Below are 18,123 nucleotides of genomic sequence, written 5' to 3' on the forward strand. Positions count from 1 at the left end.
GGTGTGGAGTGAAGGGAGACAAGACTCAGGCATTCACCCCCCCACCGCCTGGAGCCTGGTGTGGAGCCAGAGTGTTGAGTAACTGCTCTGAGTCACATCTGTGAGGGGGGCGATGCCACCTGCCTCAGCAGTGGGGGGACTGAACGAGGTGAGGTGTTTACAGCCCCCAAACAGCCTGGTGTGTAGTAAACAGTCTGTGTGCACAGTTGTTGCTGGTGTTGTTTCTATCATGTGCCTGAAACAGGGTCACTAGTCTGGTCAGCATCAGGGCTCAGTGTGTGACCAGGGTCGGGACTCAGAGTGTGACCAGGGTCAGGGTTCAGTGTGTGACCAGGGTCAGGGCTCAGTGTGTGACCAGAATTAGGGCTCAGCATTTGACCTGGATCAGGGCTCAGGGTGTGACCAGGGTCAGGGCTTAGGGTGTGACTAGGGTGAGGGATCAGCGTGTGACCTGGATCAGGGCTCAGCATCTGACCTGGATCAGGGCTCAGCGTGTGACCAGGGTCAGGGCTCACAGTGTGACCAGGGTCAGGGATCAGTGTGTGACCTGGATCAGGGCTCAGAGTGTGACCAGGATCAGGGCTCAGCATCTGACCTGGATGAGGGCTCAGGGTGTGACCAGGGTCAGGGCTCAGAGTGTGACCAAGATCAGGGCTCAGCATGTGACCAGAGTCTGGAATCAGAATATGACCTGGATCAGGGCTCAGCCTAGGTTGTGGTAGGGGCCTATTTATGTGGGTAGTCATGAGCTATGGGAGGTGTTGGAGCAGAGACAGGACAGAGATGGTGGTATAGTTTCGGAGAATATTGAAGGTAGGGAGTTCATGAGGTAGAAACTGACAATAACCTTGTAAACAACCAATAGGAGCAGCCCTGGGTAGGAGTGGGGACCAGTACCCTGGAAAGGCTCAGGACAAGGTCATGGGGCCGAGAGTTGAGGGGCCGGTTCAGATCGAATGTTCAGTGAGGGTCTGTGAGGTGGTGACATCTCAGCTGAGAGAAGTGCCAGCCATGTGAAGGTCAGGGGAAGAGCACCAGGCAGTGGGACCAGCATGTGCAAAGGCCCTGGGTGGCACTGAGCTTGGTTAATGAGCCGGTTTCCAGCAGGAGGCTGGCCTGCCTCTGCCTGCTCTCTGTTAAGTTGGGACCAGTCTCTCACACTTGAGGTCTCCAGTCTAGCCTTCCCAACAGACCTGAAGTTCCCTGACACCCCTGTCCACCCGTTCTTTCAGCTGTTCGCTCCCACCTGATCCAGAACCTTCCAGGCTGGGGCTGTCAGGAGTGACGGATGAGCCAGGCAGAGGGGAGGAGGGAGAGGGCGGGCAGGTGGGCGAGCTGGCAGACATGCGGCTGCCAGGCCTAATGAGGGCAGATAGAGGCAGATGGCCACAGAGGTCGGGTCCGGAGCCAGCCACGGCACAGGCGTGAGCCACTTACTCGGCCACCCGTGACTTGCGTGCCTGACCGGGGCTCCAGTACCTGGCGAGGTCAGGGGCGCCGGCCGCAGCCCTGCTCCCCCTTCCCTGGGGCCCTCCAGCTCCCCGTGTGCAAACATGGAAGCTCGTGTTGGAGCTGTGCCCTGGGCCGTGCCCCCGGGGACCGCTGGGGTCTGGGTGACCTTGGATGACTTTCTCAATTTTCCTGGAGCCTGCCTTCCAGTCTCCATTCACCCAGCCAGGCACATTGACTGCGCGTCTGTGCCGGGCACGGCCCGAGGGGGCCCAGGAACGTGAGGACATTGGGCTGCCTGGACAGGCAGGCATCCCCAGCAGTGGGACCCGGCTGGGACAAAGTGGGACAGCTAGAGGGACCTGGCGGGCAGAAGCTGGTGCTTCGGGCATGGGGAAGGGCAGTCCAGGCCGCAGGCATGGCGTGCGCGTGGGGAGCATAGCCGGGCTCGGGCACCCGCGTGTCGGGGCAGGTGGGGCAGGCCCTGGGGGCCCCCTGGGGGCTGTGTTCAGGAGCCCAGGACCTCAGGCCCCAAGCAGGGCGGGAGGCCCCCGCGGCAGGAATGCAGTGGGAGGGTCTCACTCTGCAGTGTGCAGGGGTCAGCAGGGGTCTGAGAGCTGCTCTGAAGGGTGTTGGCCCAGTCAGACGTGGGGCAGGAGCAGGAAGGGGTCATCTTTGGGTGGGAGAACCCCATAAGAGGCCCTCGTGCCCGGTCCCCGCTGTGCTTTCTCTGTCACCTCCCGGCTCTCTGCTTCCTTCCTGGAATGGCAGGCAGTGGGCAGGGGAGGGGCCGTGGAGCAGGTTCTGTTCAGTCCCTCGAGTGGTCTCTGAGTTCTGGACACAGAGGGGCCCCGTTCATCCCTCAGCGAGTGCACACTGTCTACCTGTCGTGTGCCAGCGTGCCCTGGGCACCACGTACGGTGTGGCCTGCGTCAAGGACTGTGGGTCGTATAGTCACATGGGGGCGAGCACATGGATGCATAAGCAAGGACCAGCTGCCCATCAGCCAGCCCGGGGCCCCTCAGAGAGGCTACGACTTGAGACCGGAAGGCTGTGTGATGGGTGGGAAGCATATCCCAGGCAGAGGGAACGGCTGGTGCAAAGGCCCTGAGGCAGGAACAAGAAGGCAGCCCAGTGGCAAGGGGCAGTCTCAGGAGCTGGAAGTTGGGCAGGGCCCAGCCTGATGGCCTTGGGGCACTTGGATGCGGCTCAGCAGAGCGGGGCAAGGAGGACTCTGAGCCAGCCAGGGAGGGGGTCTCTAGTGGCATTTTATAGAATCTCTGGCTGCTGCTTGGAGAAGAGCTCAAGGGGCTGGGCCTGGGGCGCAGCGGGGAGGGCCGAGGACCGAGCTGAGACACGTGGGTAAAGTGAAGGGACCTGGGAGAGCAGGAGGGGAGGCGAGGGAAGAGGACAGACTGTGGGGGAGCAGGGTTGGGCGGGAAGCCAGGTTCGGGGGGAGGGGTCCAGGCGCGGGTCAGATGCCAAGTTAGATGCAGCTGGAGCTGCGGGGGCCTGTCCAAGAGCTGGGGCTTCCGCTTGGCTGGTGTCCAGAACCACAGAGCCTAGGAGAGCTGTCCATGGTGGGGACGCCGGGCCTGGTACCTCCGTGACCCCATCTGTGACGCGGGGGATGGTCCTTCTTTGGAATTGATGGGGGGGGGGGGGCAAGATGTGATGGCTGCAAAGGGTTTATCGCCAGTCTTGGTCCGTGACTATAATTACACCATGGGGGGGACAAAGACCACACCCTCAGCCAGACCCGAGACCCCCTCATAGGGGACAGCCCCGAGCAGAGGCGCCAGGACTGGCGGCTGCAGGAGGCTGGGAGGTTGGCTGCAGGCCGCTGGGCAGTCAGGGGCTTGTGAGAGGAGGGGTTTGGGGGTTGGGGAGCTCCACCCGGCCGTCCCCCCAGCCTTCAGGGACACACAGAGTGACCTTGGGGCCTCCTGGGGCCTCAGTCTGCACGTGCGGCCCCTGCCGCCCTCACTCTGTTCTCCCCTGACATCCGCCAGAACATGGAGAAGGTGATCGTGCCGTCGGTGACGCTCATCGTGGGCTGCGGCGTGTCGTCCCTGACCCTGCTCATGCTGATCATCATCTACGTCTCCGTGTGGAGGTGCTGCCTGCGCCCTGGCTCCCAGGAAGGGGTGGCCGGGCCAGTCTCATCCTGTCTCATCCAGGGCGGCCATGGGGGTGGGGTGGCCTGGAACCCCCTTCCTTCTCTGGTCTGTTGTCACCACCGCCATACCCTCCCCTGCCCTCTGCCATCACAACAGACAGGACCCCTCCCTCCACCTCTGCCATGCCTTCACCCCCATCCCCCTCACTCACCCACATCCCCACGCTGCTGGTTCTAGGTTCCTGACTGAGGGCTGCTCCGCAGACCCTGCCCGGGGCGTGCAGGCCAGGGATGGACGGGGCCACCGCTTTCTGCTCCTACCTCCCTGGGGCCCCACTCCCTCCTGCCCCCTGAATGCACTCCCTGGCAGGTGCCAGCCCTGAGCCTACTCCCAGCTTGGCACCTGCCCCTGGACCACCCGGGTCCCCATGGCCCCCTGATTGCTCTGTCTGTCCTGTCACCAGGATGGGCAAGGCCATGGCCTTCCTGGACCCCAAGGTCAGGTGTCAGGGCGGGAACCTCTGCTCACGCCCTGCCCTGCACCACCTCCCCCAGGCCCCAGGGCCTCATCGCGGGACGCCTTTGCCCCCTGGGTGCTCTCTGTCCAGTTTCGGCCTGTGGGGTGGATGCAGGGCAGTGTCAGGGCGTCCGATGCCCTGAGAATCTCATCTGAGCTGGTCACCAGCCCAGGGGTGAGGGACGTGCATGCAGAGGTGTGGGCCTCAGTCAGGCCCAGGCAGCCACAAATGTGTGTGAGAGTGTGTGAGTGCACACGTGTGTGGCGGGGTGAGTCCCATCTCCCTGCCCCCAGTTCCCCACTTTGAGCCCATTGAGCAGACGTTTGGGATGAGGAGAGTGAACTCAAGGTCACCCACCAGGCAGCCGCCCACTGGGCCCAGCTGGGACTCCCATTGTGTCCAGCTCCCTGGGCAGCACGGTGTCAGCTGGTAATTGGAACTGATGCCGCACCCCGAGGCCAGCAACGAGAGGTCGATGTGGCTGGTGGGGAGGGGTGACCTGTACTTCCTGGCGACTGGGTGGCTATGAGCAGCAGCCACCCCTCCTCTGTCCTGCCCCAGGGTGGAGGCGCCCAGAGAGCCAGCTGACCCAGAAATGCCAGCATTCAGTGCCCCTCCCACCAGCGCTCATCAGACCATGTGTCCTGAAGCCCCTGTCGGCCTGCTTGGCCCCCTGGCCCAGCCCCTGCCCTGAGACGTTCGTTTCCCAAGACATCTGGTTTCGGGGAGGCCCCTCCAGCTCTGCTGAATGCAGTTCTGAGGTTTTCACCCCATTTCCAAAGTGCCCTCTTCTCGAGCTCTGCTGGCCATCACTGCTCCTCATCAGGAAGTGGAGACCCAGAGAGGGGACGTGACCCATCCAAGGTCACACACCACATCAGGCTACACATCGTGGCCCTGCACCCTTTCCGCGCCACCTGCCTGGATCTCAGCCCCCAGGGCTGCTGGGGACACTTCGCTGGGAAATGGGGGAACAGAAGCAATGATGGCTGATGCTTCTTGCATCCTAGTTCTTTCATCTTAGCCACAGCCCTGAGCAGCAGGTGCTGTTACCCTGATCCCATCCCACAGATGGAGAGACCGAGGCACAGAGAGGTTGAGTCGCTTGCCCAGGGTTACACAGCCAGAACGTAGCTGAGCCACTGCAGGCATGGGCTCTGCAGCCCCCACTCGGAACCACTCCTCACCTCAAATTAGGGATCAGACAGGGCCGGCAAGGTTGCAGTGACTGGGGTGTGGCTGGGGTGAAAGCCAGGAACAGGCAGACAGTGAGACCCTGGGAATGAGCTGTGTCTGAGGGGTGGAGTGGCAGGGGGAGGATCTTGCATTCCTCAAGAAGAGCCTTCCCCAGCAGGAATGTGCGGCAGTGCTCAGTGGCTCCCTAGGGCTCTCCCTAGCACCTGACTCTGTGCTGAAATTTCATATGTGGTGGAGTGTAAGTGGTGATCGTCGTGATGGTGGTGCTGATGGTGATGGTGCTGATGCTGGTAGTGGCGGTGCTGATCCTAGTGGTGGCAGTGCTTATGCTCATGGTGGTGGCGGTGGTGCTGGTGGTGCTGGTGGTGCTGGTGGTGATGGTGATGCTGGTGGCAGTGGTGGCCGTGGTGGTGGTGGTGATGGTGCTGGTGCTGATGTTGATGGTGGTGGTACTGATGCTGGTGGTGGTGGCGGTAGTGTTGGTGCTGGTGCTGGTGCTGATGGTGCTGCTGTTGCTGATGGTGGTGGTGGTGCTGGTGCTGGTGGCAATGGTGATGGTGGTGGCAGTGGTGGCCGTGGTGGTGGTGGTGGTGATGGTGCTGGTGGTGGTGCTGATCCTGGCGCTGGTGGTGGTGATGATGGTGACGATGGTCGTGGTAGTGGTGATGGTGATGGTGGTGATGATGGTGACGATGGTCGTGGTGATGGTGATGGTGGTGGTGGTGATGATGGTGATGATGATCGTGGTGATGGTGATGGTGGTGGTGCTGATCCTGGCGCTGGTGGTGGTGATGATGGTGACGATGGTCATGGTAGTGGTGATGGTGATGGTGGTGATGATGGTGACGATGGTCGTGGTGATGGTGCTGGTGGTGGTGCTGGTGCTTGTGCTGCTACTGATGCTGGTGCTGGTGGCAATGGTGATGTTGATGGCAGTGGTGGCCGTGGTGGTGGCGGTGGTGCTGGTGATGGTGCTGATGGTGGTGGTGCTGGTGCTGTGTTGGTTCTGGTGCTAGTGGTGGCAGCGGCACCGATGACAGTGGCGGCAGCAGTGTCTGCGGGGAGGAGGTGGCACCCTCGTTTTGGTGTGGCCACAGGACCCCAGTCTTGTGAAGCGAGGCCCTGTTGGGTGCTGACCGTGCACCTCCCTCCCTCTCCCACAGGTACATCCGCTCAGAGCGCTCCGTCATCCTCATCAATTTCTGCTTGTCCATCATCTCCTCCAACGCCCTCATCCTCATCGGGCAGACCCAGACCCGCAACAAGGTAGGTGGCCTTGGCCCTATCACGCACCTCCCGTCATCCCTGGGTGTGGTGTGGTGGGGTGAGGGTGGTCATGGTGATGACCCCCAGCAGGGGCCTACACCTGGGATCTTTGGGATGCTCAGGGAAGAGGGCTGCAGAGCCCTGTGCAATCCTGTGCTCTCCACCTCGGGCCATGGCAGCCAGGCGGCTCAGGCCCGAGGGGGCTGTCACCTAGCAAGCATGGGCCTGGGGGCTTGGTGTCCAGAGTCTCCAGCTAGACTGGTGCTTCATGATGAGCCAGCTCTAGCCCCCTGTCCCCGGCCCACTAACGGGCCAGGTTCTGTCTGACCTTGTCTGTGCCTTGCCGGGTGGCCTTCGGGTGACTTACTCTCTCTGGGCCTCGAGTTCACCACCTACTGAACAGGTGGGCTCGACCCAGGACTTCTGAGTGGGCTGCTTGCGGGCATCTGGTGTGACTGTGAATGGGGGGCTGAGGAAGACGGGGAGGGAGGGGTGTCTGTCCCTAGCGATTTGTGGGCAGGGTCACGCGAGCACGCACCAGGATGCTTAGACCTTGCACAGCCCATCTCAGGGCAGTGGCGGGCAGCCCCTCGGTGGCCTGCCTGGGCACTGGATGTGGTCCCAGCAGCGGGCGCCAGGCTTGGGCCTCTCTTGGCTGCGCTGGGCCGTGACGCGGGGCGGGCGCAGGGCCAGGTGGGCAAGCACCTGCCAGCCTCGCCCGCCCACCCACCCAGGTGGTGTGCACACTGGTGGCCGCCTTCCTGCACTTCTTCTTCCTGTCCTCCTTCTGCTGGGTGCTCACCGAGGCCTGGCAGTCCTACATGGCCGTGACGGGCCGCCTCCGGAACCGCCTCATCCGCAAGCGCTTCCTCTGCCTGGGCTGGGGTGAGCTCTGGCCGTGGGCCTGGCCCCCGCAGCCCCTCCCCTCTCCCATCCCTCTGGGGTCTCTTGGCGCTCCCTGGGCGGGCACTCTCCCGGGCCACCATCCTCCGTAGGGCTGCCAGATACAACGTGGACGCTAGGTTCCATCTGAATTCCAAATAAAGCATAGTGTTTTAGTGTAAGTCTACGCCTCGTTCAACGTTTGGGATTTAACTTATGCTAAGAAACGTTTTCTTTTTCCTCTGAAGTTCAACATGATTGGGTGTCCTGCATTTTATTTGCAGATCTGGCTGCCCTGTCCCCAGGTCTCTCGGTCCTCACCCATGATTCCCTCCTGTTCCCTCTCTCACACACTTGGGGTCACCCCCTGTTTGGGAACCTCAGAGGCGCGTTTCTGGCCCCCGCCCTCTGCTGGCAGGGCTGGAGGGAGGCAGAGGGCGGACAGGGGAGCTGGGCACGGTGGTGGGGCCCGACTCCCTTTCTTTCTCGTCCTTCCCCAGGGCTCCCTGCACTGGTCGTGGCCATTTCCGTGGGATTTACCAAGGCCAAAGGGTACAGCACCGTGAACTAGTGAGTTGGGGCGGGGTGGGGACGTGGTGGAGGCCACACGGCCCCCCCAGACCCTCCCACCACCCTAGAAGGTGAGGGCTGGCCGGGCACCCATCTCTCAGATGAGAAAGCCCAGGCTGGGAGAGGGCGGGGCCTGGGAGCTGGAGGCCGGGCTCCTCAGGCAGCCTCCTCCATCCCATCGCCAGCTCCTCCTGGCAGTGGGCAGTGGGATCGAGAGACGTGGGGTTTGGGGCCATTGGAGCCTCTCTCTTCCTCCTCACGTGGCACTAGACAGGTCCTTAGTCTCTCAGAGCCTCAGTTTCCCCATCTGCATGATAGGGCATTTACCCTTGCACAAGGGGAATTGTGTGGCCCCTCGGGAAGGCAGGCAGGTGGGGGTGGCTGTTTTACAAATAAAGTCACTGAGGCCCTGAAGGTCAGCTGGGCCAGGTCCTGGGGGCCTTGAATGCCAAGCCAGGAAGTTGGGGTTAGAGGCAGTGTGGCTCCCAGGGTCGGGGGAGAGGAACTGAGGCCTGGAGGGGCTGTGGCTGAGAGGATGGGCAAGAACAGGACAGCAGGAGGCAGGAGGAAGGACTGGTGAGGCTGTGCAGGCTTGGCTCACTGTGGAGCCCCAGGGGACAGGATGTAGCCAGGCCCTGGATCACCGCTCGCCCTGGGCGGTGGGGGGCAGCAGACGTGAACGAGGACCCGGTTACTGGAAGCCCAGTCGGGTGAGTGCTGGGAGGGAAATATGGACACCGTCCCCAGACCTGAGAGGAAGGAGCACCCAGCCTACAGGGTCAGAGGATCAGGAGAAGATGGGACGTTGAAGTGGGGTTCTGAAGGGCCGAGAGGAGTTTGTTGGACGAACAGCCTGGCGTAGGGTGCTCGGGGCAGAGAAGGCATCACGTGGAGACTGCCATGTCCTCACTGGGCTCAGGGCTCCTGTGGGCCCGCATGGGTGGCATCTCGGAGATTTGGGGAAGTGTGGGGCTGGTAACTGAGCGTGGGGAGGGACCAGACCGGATGTGTGAGCAGAGGGCCAGGTGCCGAGGCCATGGGGCCTGCTCAGGTGGGCGGACGAGGGCCAGGCCTGGGACCCAGCCTAACGTTCTGGCGTCATGTTGGGAGGGAGGGTCTGCCCAGGAGATTGGTGAGGGTTTAGGAGAGGAGAGCCGGGGGGCAGAGCGGCCAGGGCCCCTTCATCCGGCCCTCTGCTGAGTGGCTCCGAGCAGGTGCGCCCCTGCCCTTCCATCTGTGAACTGGGGGGACGATGCCGCCGGGCTCACCAGGATGCTGAAGCTCAGGAGTGAGCGTGAGGTGTCGTGCGCAGAGGCACCTGTCAGCGCTGGCCGGCCTCTGCCGCTTCTCCTGGGAGGCCAGCGGGGTGCGCTCTGTGACGGGGGAGGCGGCGCTAACTGGCCTGTCTCCCTCCCCAGCTGCTGGCTCTCCCTGGAGGGGGGACTGCTGTACGCCTTCGTGGGACCGGCCGCCGCTGTCGTGCTGGTACTGACCCCGCCCCGCCATCCCGGGCTGGGCCCCTTGCTCTCCCTGGGCTGGGCCTTGGGCTGTGCCTGCTGCCCCAATCAGGGTTGGTTGTCCTGGTCACCAGAGGGTGGGTGCCATCCTCTGTTCCCCCGACTTTCCACTGGGGTGCAGAGGCTGGGCTGCGGTGGCAGCCTTTTATTGCTGTCAACACAACTTGCCTGATTATTGGGCACCAGCTGTGTACCTGCCAGGAGGTGCGTGCGGGTTTGATGAGTGAGTGACGGGGTGGTGGGGGCTGTTGGGCAGATGGATGGCTGGGGCCACAGGGGTGCGGGCCGGGCCTGGGCACTGAGCCGGAGGCTGGCTGGGCTGGGCTTCTCCCTTGACAGGCCACCAGCCCCACCCCTGGAGAGGGCAGCAGCTCTCCTCCATGGGCCCTCCGCGTTTTCCTTCCCGCTGTTTTTGCCTTTGTTTGGTGAGGGATGCGGGGCAGCGCTGTGTGGCTCTGGGGCTGTTCTGCCCTGGTTGCTGATGAGCAGGGGCAGCTGGGGGCTTGACCAAGCTCGCCGGGCTCCGTTGGCCCGGCTCTAGGCCCATCTCGCCCTCCCCTCCCTCCTGTCCCCAGGAGAGGGCATCGGGTGTCCTCACAGGCTGATGCTGCCTTGTTGGGGGCGTGGTGCCAGGCTTGGGCACAGGCTGGACGTGGCAGAGAACATTGCAGCCAGGGCACCCAGGGGGGGGCCGAGTCCACAAGGGACGAGTTGGGGGAGCCTGGGTAGGGGCAGAGGCGGGGGGCGGTGTCCTTGGGCCAGCCCCACACCCTCTCCACAGCCCCAGCCCAGAATCCCAGCTCCTTTATTCCTCCAAGGCACTGGGCAGGGAGAGGCCTGCGTGCTGTGCATTTCAATGCTGGCAAGTCAATGGCCCTGGCCATTTGAAGGGCTGGCTCCCCAGCAGGGGTCGGAGGGGCAGGTGTCAGAGGCAAGAGCCCCCATCCCCCCACGTCCCTCCCACAATGCATGGCAGGGGCAGGGGCTGGTTCTGAGCGTCTGTTGGACCCCTTCTGTAATGTGGGGACATGCAGTCAAGGCTGAGCACAGAGTCTGCTGCAGGTGGGTGGTGATGACTGATGTCCTGCCTGCGTCAGAAGACGAGGCCACGCGGGAGGGACACTTCCACTGTCAGGCCCCAAGCATTGGGCGCCCCCGTCTGGGGACTTCATTCACCTGGTGGTGGAGGGCAGGGCCCAGGCCGGCCGTCCTCTGTAGCTGTGCACTCCAGAGCTGTGGGGCTGCCGGGCCTGGGTCTCCCTGTACCAAGAGGCCCAGGGTCACAGGTCCAGGGATCCACAGGGTCCCAGGGTCCCTGAAACACAGCAACGTGGCTGGGGGGTCAAGCCGGGCGCCCCAGTCAGGCAGCCCCCCTGCAGAGTTGGAGCCGAGGGAGGGCGTGCAGGGGAGGGAGGGTGTGAGCTGGGGGCCTGGCCCACCCAGCGGAGAAGGTGGGAGGAGGGTCCCCAGAGCCGTGGAAGCGGCTGGCCAGGGCGCCCTGGGGACAGCTTCTCTTGTCATAGGCGGTGGCTCAGGCAGCAGCATAGACTTACCTTGGCACCGAGAAGTACTTCCTGGGTGCGGGCACCCGGCAGTGGGGGTCAGGGAAGATGTCCGCTGGGAGGGCGGCTCTGAGTTAAGGTCTCTGAAGGGCTGCCTGGGGCAGAGGGCACAACGGGGTGGCCCAGCAGAGCCAGGTCAGGGAACGTGCCCCCAAGATGGGCCTCCAGGAGGGCCCTGGTGCAGAGCGAGTTCCTTGTTGTGGGAGGATGCGAGGAACAGGGCTGCTCAGAGGTGGGAGCACGGCTGAGCCTGGATGTGGGCAGCTGCTGGACTGGACGTCGCCTGAGCTCCCTTCTGTGGTCTGAACAGGGTGACTGCCCAGCAGTCGCATGCTTGACTCTGATCAGCCCCGCTGTGGACAGGGCCAGGCTCGCCCCCACCCCAGCCTGACCTCTCACCTCTAGGCTCTGTCCCTGTTGGGATCCCGGCTTCAGAAACTGCTGCTGACCACAGTGGGGACAGCAGATAGGCCTCTGGGCCGTGCACTGCAGCCCACCCCTGGGACCCAGCCCCAGGCAGCCACCATGTCCAGCCTGCGGGGAGAGCCGCTCGTGTCACCTTCGGAGCCCGACGCATGGGAGGGTCACGTGGGAGCCCTGAGCTGCAGTGCCCGGCCTTGTCAGGGGCATGGGGCACGGAGAGCCCCGCCTGACAGATGATGTTCTAGAAGGAGATGAGGGAAGGGGGCGAGAGTGCAGGCCGATTGCTGCTTCCCCAAGCCTCGTCTCCCAATGGGAGTGGGGCGCAGGGCCACCCTGTGCTGGCCCCGTGCTGCGGGCAGAGCGTGAGCTGAGCCCCGGTTTGGAGCCTGGAGTCCCCGCCCTCGCTTTGTGTTCACCGTCCCCGGCTGCTGGCCTGGGCTGGCGCTGGGGGTGACTCGCCGGTCCAGTGCGGGCGCCCCCGCCCCCACACCCAGCTCCTCTGTGCCTGGCAGGTGAACATGGTCATCGGGATCCTGGTGTTCAACAAGCTCGTGTCCAAAGACGGCATCACGGACAAGAAACTGAAGGAGCGGGCAGGGTAGGACCGGGGCCATGCGGCTCCTTGCCCGCTTTGAGTCGAAAAGACCCAGGGCCCCCCCTCCCCCGAGGAGGTGGGGAAACTGACACACAGAGGTCTGCATAGGCTCACAGCCAGCCCCTGCCTAGCTCTGTGCCTCAGTTTCTCCATCTGACCTGTGATGGTGCCGGGGCCGTATAAAGTCCTCAGAAACAGTGAAACAGCCCCCACCCCTGCCAGGCCCATCAGGGATGGGGGAGGGTGCCCCAGCCTCCCTCTTCCCTGTCACGGGGTTGAGTGACCCCAAGCCAGGATGCAGCCTGCTCGTCCTGGGGGTGCCTTCAGCCTGGGGAGGAGAACGCAGGCCAGCCGCCTGCTCCTCCCCGCTGGCCAGAGGGCACGCGGCACTGGGGCGGCTGGGTGGTGCCCAGCGGTGGCAGGGAGTGTGCTTGGGAAGGTGCACCTACAACCTGCTAGGGACCCAAGCCCCAAGGTCATGGGGGGAGGTCAACTCCGGGCCGGGACAGGCGCGCCCCCTCTCTGACCTGCCCCAGCCCTCTGAGCCCTCCGCACCTCACCTCCGCCTGCTGCTGTGTCTCTCCCTCTGCCCTGGCCACTGTCTGTGTGGGGTCCCCGCCCCGCCCCGCCGCCCTCCCTGCCTGTCTTGCTCAGTCTCTGTGTCTGTCTCTCTTGTCTTTCCCCTCTCCTGCTCCTGCTTTTCCCAGTGAACAAAGCTTCAGGAAACCTTCCCCTCAGGTCCCTGGTGCAGGGTTCTGCTCCCAGTTGGGAACCTGCTGCCCTGTCTGGGGGAGGCGTGTGACCGTGGAGTCCCGCAGGCGCGGGCAGCCTGGCCTCGTGGTCCGTGGGCCTGGGCCCCCGCTCCCTGGGCCTCAGGTCCTGGTCTGTGTAGTGGGGATTGGCAGGCCTCGCCCCAGAACATACTGTTACCCACCCATGCTCCTGGGACAGTGGGTCACACACTGAAGAGGCCCCCAGGGCTGCGCAGCGGGCTCAGGGCGCTGCAGACCATCCCGGCCATGCACTGTCCAGGCAGCTGTCGTGCAGCGCTCATCCTGCGCCGGCCCTGTGTTGCGTGCTATCTGCGGTCACCCTGGAGGCAGGGCTGTCGTTCCCATCGTACAGCTGAGCATTCTGAAGTTCAGGCAGGGGAGTGGCTGGCGGGGCGGGGTTCAAGCCAGGTCAGGCGGACACTGGAGGCCAGCGTGTCCGAGTGGCTGCCGCCTCGTTGGGCCCCTTCTCCAGTGTGTGCTGGGTGCAGCGGCTCAGAAGCACACCCAGACTCGTCCATGTGGCTGTGCACAGAGGAAGCACCCTGTGCACTGCTCTGTGCCCAATTGCACGCACACGCATGCATACACACGGCCTGTGGGAGGCCGCTGCCCGGGTAGCTCACAGACCCCTCAGCTGACTGGCTCCTGGGTCCCTTGCTCCCTGGCTGGGGCAGCATGTAGTCAGACCAGATACTGGGGACCCCGGGGAAGAGGCAGCGGGCTCACTCTGGGATTTCTGCTGCTTTGTGTGAGTGTAGGCCGATAGTTCACCCTCAACGGGGCACGCACGCACACGGGGGCCAGCCCTGCCCTCCCCTCCCACCCAGGCCCTGGTCGGCCCACATACCCTGCACTAGGCTCTCCCCGCCCCAGGCTCTGGGTGCAGCAGGTGGAAAGAGGCCCTGAGGACGCCCCCAGCCCCACCTGAGCACCCTCGGACCCATCCCTCCCACCGCACCCCTCCCAGGACCCTGTCCCACCCATTTGCCGTCTCAGACCCCATCCCCACCCGCCCCATACTAGGACCTTGTCTCCCTGTCCTAGGACCCTGACCCCCCCACAGGATCCTGTCTCCCCACCCAGGACCCTGTCTCCCCTCACCCAGCACCCCATCACCACTCCCGCCAGCATCCCCCCAGGACCCTATTCCCCCCAGAATCCCATCCCCACTCCAGGACCTGGTCCCACACCCCCACGACCCCTCCCCCCCAGGACCCGGCCCCCCAGGGAGGCTTGGGCTGGCCCACTGTCTGGTTGGTTTTGGTTCGCCCGCGATCGGTTTCTGTGAGAACAGTGTCTGCTTCTGTCTCAGCCTTTTAATTTCACTTGCAGTCAGCTGCCCCAGGCCCCCCTCGGGCGTGCCCTCAAATGTGCTGAGTGTGGAGCCCTCTCTGCGGCCGACGCCACCTCTGAAGCCGCCAGTAACGCCATGTTAGTGCCTCTCATCGCCAGCGCCCGCCCGCAGGGCCCTGCTCTCCTCTGAGCTACATTTTGTTTGTTTTAAGCTTTTCCTGTCATTTCTGTCATCTCTGCCGTCCACCCTGGGGTTCCTAGGCAGCCCCTGCCCGGCCTCCCTGGCTCTGCTCCCCGCCAGGCTGCCCTCTGCTGTCCTCCGGGCCTCGAGGTACCGACCAACCGGAGGGCAGGATGTCAGCCAGGCCTCCAGCCGCGGGCAACATGTGGCCATGGACAGGATGGGGTTGTGGTCCGTGCGAGAACGTGGTCAGCTGGTGGCCATCGTCAGTGTGAGGCCGTGCTGGGGTCAGGGCTCTGAGTGTGTAAGGGCATGTGATGTGCAAGATGATTGTGAGAGTGCGTGTATGTGAGTGTGTTCACGTGTGTGAGTGTGCATGTTGGTGATCATCACGAGAGTGTGAATGTGAATGGGAGAGAGTCAGTCATGGCCACGGAAACAGGCAGCCGGCTAGGGGCCAGCTGGCTCGTTGGGTGACCCCGGGCAGCCACAGGCGCTGTTTGTAGGATAGGGACAGTGGGGCCTGGGGCCTGGGGCGGAGGCTAGACCCGGAGCGAGCTTGGCACAATTGACTCGAGAGTGGCCGGGTCATCTTGTCCCCAGACCCGCACATCCCCTGGGGCCGGCCTGTGTCTGCTCCCTGAGCTGGGCCCTGGGGCCCAGGGTTCCAGGAGCCCCGTGGAGAGGGCTCTCCTGGCCGTAGGAAGCACCTGACCTAAGGTGACTCGGGTTCAGGGCAGCACTGGTTGGATGGGCAGAAGCCTCTGGCTGGGAGGGTGGGGCGGAGATGAGGTGTCAGCGGGCAGCACCCTGGTGCCTGGCGCTGCCCCCTGCACCGGCTGCTGATGGAGGGAGCAGCGCCCCGTGGTCTCAGCGGGGCCTCCTGTGTTCCGCCCGAGTCTTGGCGGCAGAGGCACCACTTCACCCTGAGGGGCGGGGGTCTCGAGAAGCCTGGAGGGACGTTACCTGCGTGGTCACACAGCAGTCGGAGGCCCTGCTCCCCCAACGTCTGCACTCAAAGTGCCCCCCAGCCCAGGGGCACCTGATTTTCCAAGGGGACAGAAGTTGCCCTCTCCCTGGCGGCTCCTCTGCGCCCCTCTGATGGCGCCCGACCTTCGGGTTTCTCCGCGAGGCCTCTGCGGGGTGTTTCAGAGGCTGGGCTGCAGGAATTCAGTACCTTACGGTCCCCAGGCCCCGGCATCGGCATGTGAACGCGCCAGCCGAGGGAGGATGAGGGAAGATGGGTCACGGCAGGATGAGAAGCTTCGGCGGGGGAGGGCTCTGCCCCTCCTGCTCAGAACGTGGGTGCGGAGGTGGCCAGGTGTCCCTCCTACCTTGGAAGGGAGGAGAGAGACCCTTGGGCCCCACCAGCCACGGGGGCGAAACTGAGGCCTAGCCCCAGAAGGGGCACAGGGCGGCTGTCAGGGTGTGCAAGGTTGATGGAGGGCCCCCTGGGCCGGCTCTGGGCTGGGTGCAGGCCCAGCAGGCATGGAGGGAGGTGAGCACCATGGCCGGTTCCTCCTCAGTGGGCGGGGGTCCTGGAAAGGGAGGCGAGGAGGGGGCGGGGAGGTCTGGCTCTGGAGCCCATGCTGTGCCCAGGAGTGAAGAGGGGTGGGGACTCCGGTAGCCATCCCCTGGGGACTCCATCCTGGAGAAGAGACAGGAGTGGGTCTGGGACGGAGACCTGGGTCCTGGAAGAGGGCTGAGGCGGGGTGGGAAGGATGCCGGTGTCTGCACTGGGCGGGGCCACAGAGAGGGGGCCCTGCAGGCCTCCACCCGAGGGCAGGCGGCTTCGGTGCTGAGCCACGTTGGAGAGCGTGGAATAGCGGAGTATGCGGGTTGTGGTGCACCCCGGGCCCCTGGCCAAGGCCCCGCTGGTTAGTCCCAGCCGGATGCAACCCTCTCAGCCCCTCTCCCGGTGCCCCTGGCTCCTCCCTGGTGGCCCTGCCGTGTTCCGTGACCCCCACTGCGTGCTCTCCTGTCACTTCTGCCCCACCTGCTTCTGCCACATCCATAGGAGGAGGGTGAGCTGTGAGGGAGGAGGGGACGCCGGCCCCTCCCTGGCCACAGGGACAGGGACCCATCAGCCCCTCGGAGCCTCTGCAGGCAGTTACGGGCCCCTGGGGCGGAGCTTGCCCTAGCTGTCGTCCTCAGGCCATGGTGGCCCCCAGAGTCCTAGTAGTGGTGAGGATGGGATTAGGTGCATTTCTCAGACACCTGCTGCGCACCAGGCACCCTGCTGGTGCTCGCTCTGTCCCCACAACAGCCCCTTGAGGTGACACAGTGTTCCCTTAGTACAGATGAGGAGACAGGCTCCGGGTGGCCACACATTTAGCCCACGGTGGTGCAGGGCAGTGCCTACTGTAGGGGCGCTCCTGGAGGGCTTCCTGGAGGAGGGGGTGAGGGCTGCAGGGCAGAGGCAGCTCTTCCCCTGGGGATGGGCAGAGCGGGGCCCGCCAAGAGGAAGGAGCACCTGTTGGTCTCTCTGTCTGTGTGTCTGTCTGTCTCTGCCCTGGTCCTCTCTTTGCCTGGCCTGTCTCCTGTCTCCTCCCTCGCAGGATCCCTTGCTGGTCCTCCCTGAGCCCTCTGTCCCTCTCTGTCTCCCTCCCTCTCTCTGTCCAGAGCTCAGAGGCCTGGCCCAGTGCCCTCCTCCGTGGCGTCTTGCAGTTTGGGCCCTGGACCCCTGGCTGGGGGCCTGAGGGCCCCGGGAGCTGGAGCCAGCAGGGGCTCCTCCCCTCCCTGTGGCCTCCTGGACAGTCAGGAGCCTGGGTCTCCTGGAGAGCGCCCTCCCTGCCGTGTCTGGCCCCTCAGGACCACCCTCTTGAGCCCCAGCTCCTCGGGCTGAGGGGTGGGGGTGCTGGCAGGACGCTGCTGCCCAGGAGAGAGGGTCTCCAGGGAGAGGATGGGAGTGGTGGGGAGCCCAGGGAGCTGTGCCCACGTGGGAAGGGCAGCCCGGGCGCCGGGGAGGGAGATGGGCTGGGGCCGCGGGGGTTGGGCCCCAGGGTCCGGGCAGCCCTGATGCCTGCCGCCCGCCGCCCGTCCACCCGCAGGGCCTCGCTGTGGAGCTCCTGCGTGGTGCTGCCGCTGCTGGCGCTGACCTGGATGTCGGCCGTGCTCGCCGTCACCGACCGCCGCTCCGCGCTCTTCCAGATCCTCTTCGCTGTCTTCGACTCGCTGGAGGGCTTCGTCATCGTGATGGTGCACTGCATCCTGCGGAGAGAGGTGGGCCGGCCCGGCGGGCCAGGCACCCGCCCGAGCTGGGCTCCTCTGTCGGGAGGAGTCTGGGTGAGGCCGGGAAGAGGGGGGTGCGACTTCCATGGCCCCTGACCCTCCCGAGGGGTCAGACTTGCGTCCAGCACGCAGCCAAGGTCCCGAGAACGGTCAGCCGTTGTTAGAACAGCTTCCTCCCGGGGACGCCCTGCGCCCGGGCTGGAGCAGACGGGGTGGGGGCTCCGTCCTCCGGGGCCTACAGGAAGGAGAGCCACTGGAGACGAAGCTTTCACGGCGGCTGATTCCCGTTCTGGCGTTTCCTGGACCTCTCCAGAAGGTGGTGGGAGAAGGTCCTCACCAGACTCCATCCCAACGACCACCTGGCTGGTAGCCATGATTACGGTGGTGTGCCCGGATCTTAGAGGGACCACAATGCGAAAAGGTGGCCCTCTTGATGTCGACGGAATGGGCTCCTCCTTCAAGGCCGTGTGGAGAGCAGTGAGGGAGAGCAGGGCAGCCAAGGGCGCGGGACGCCGGGCTGGACTGGCTTTGGCGCCAGGACGGCAGC

General features: G+C 64.5%; 1 protein-coding gene across 7 annotated transcripts in view; it reads left to right on the plus strand.

Moving 5' to 3' along the window:
- ADGRB1 (adhesion G protein-coupled receptor B1) overlaps positions 1-18,123 on the plus strand; it is an 88,488-nt gene that overhangs the window by 59,992 nt on the left and 10,373 nt on the right. For 4 of the 7 annotated variants that reach the window (XM_070631174.1, XM_070631178.1, XM_070631176.1 and 1 more), the window contains exons 19-26: positions 3,462-3,565; positions 6,447-6,549; positions 7,284-7,434; positions 7,932-8,001; positions 9,420-9,486; positions 12,016-12,101; positions 14,204-14,302; positions 17,396-17,567. In XM_070631174.1, coding sequence (XP_070487275.1) covers positions 3,462-3,565; positions 6,447-6,549; positions 7,284-7,434; positions 7,932-8,001; positions 9,420-9,486; positions 12,016-12,101; positions 14,204-14,302; positions 17,396-17,567 — 852 coding nt within the window. The remainder of the gene's footprint in view (positions 1-3,461; positions 3,566-6,446; positions 6,550-7,283; positions 7,435-7,931; positions 8,002-9,419; positions 9,487-12,015; positions 12,102-14,203; positions 14,303-17,395; positions 17,568-18,123) is intronic. The other 3 variants (XM_070631179.1, XM_070631180.1, XM_070631181.1) reach the window with 1 other exon arrangement.

The sequence above is a fragment of the Equus przewalskii genome, chromosome 8, assembly GCF_037783145.1.
Source record: "Equus przewalskii isolate Varuska chromosome 8, EquPr2, whole genome shotgun sequence".
NCBI classification, from domain to species: domain Eukaryota; kingdom Metazoa; phylum Chordata; class Mammalia; order Perissodactyla; family Equidae; genus Equus; species Equus przewalskii.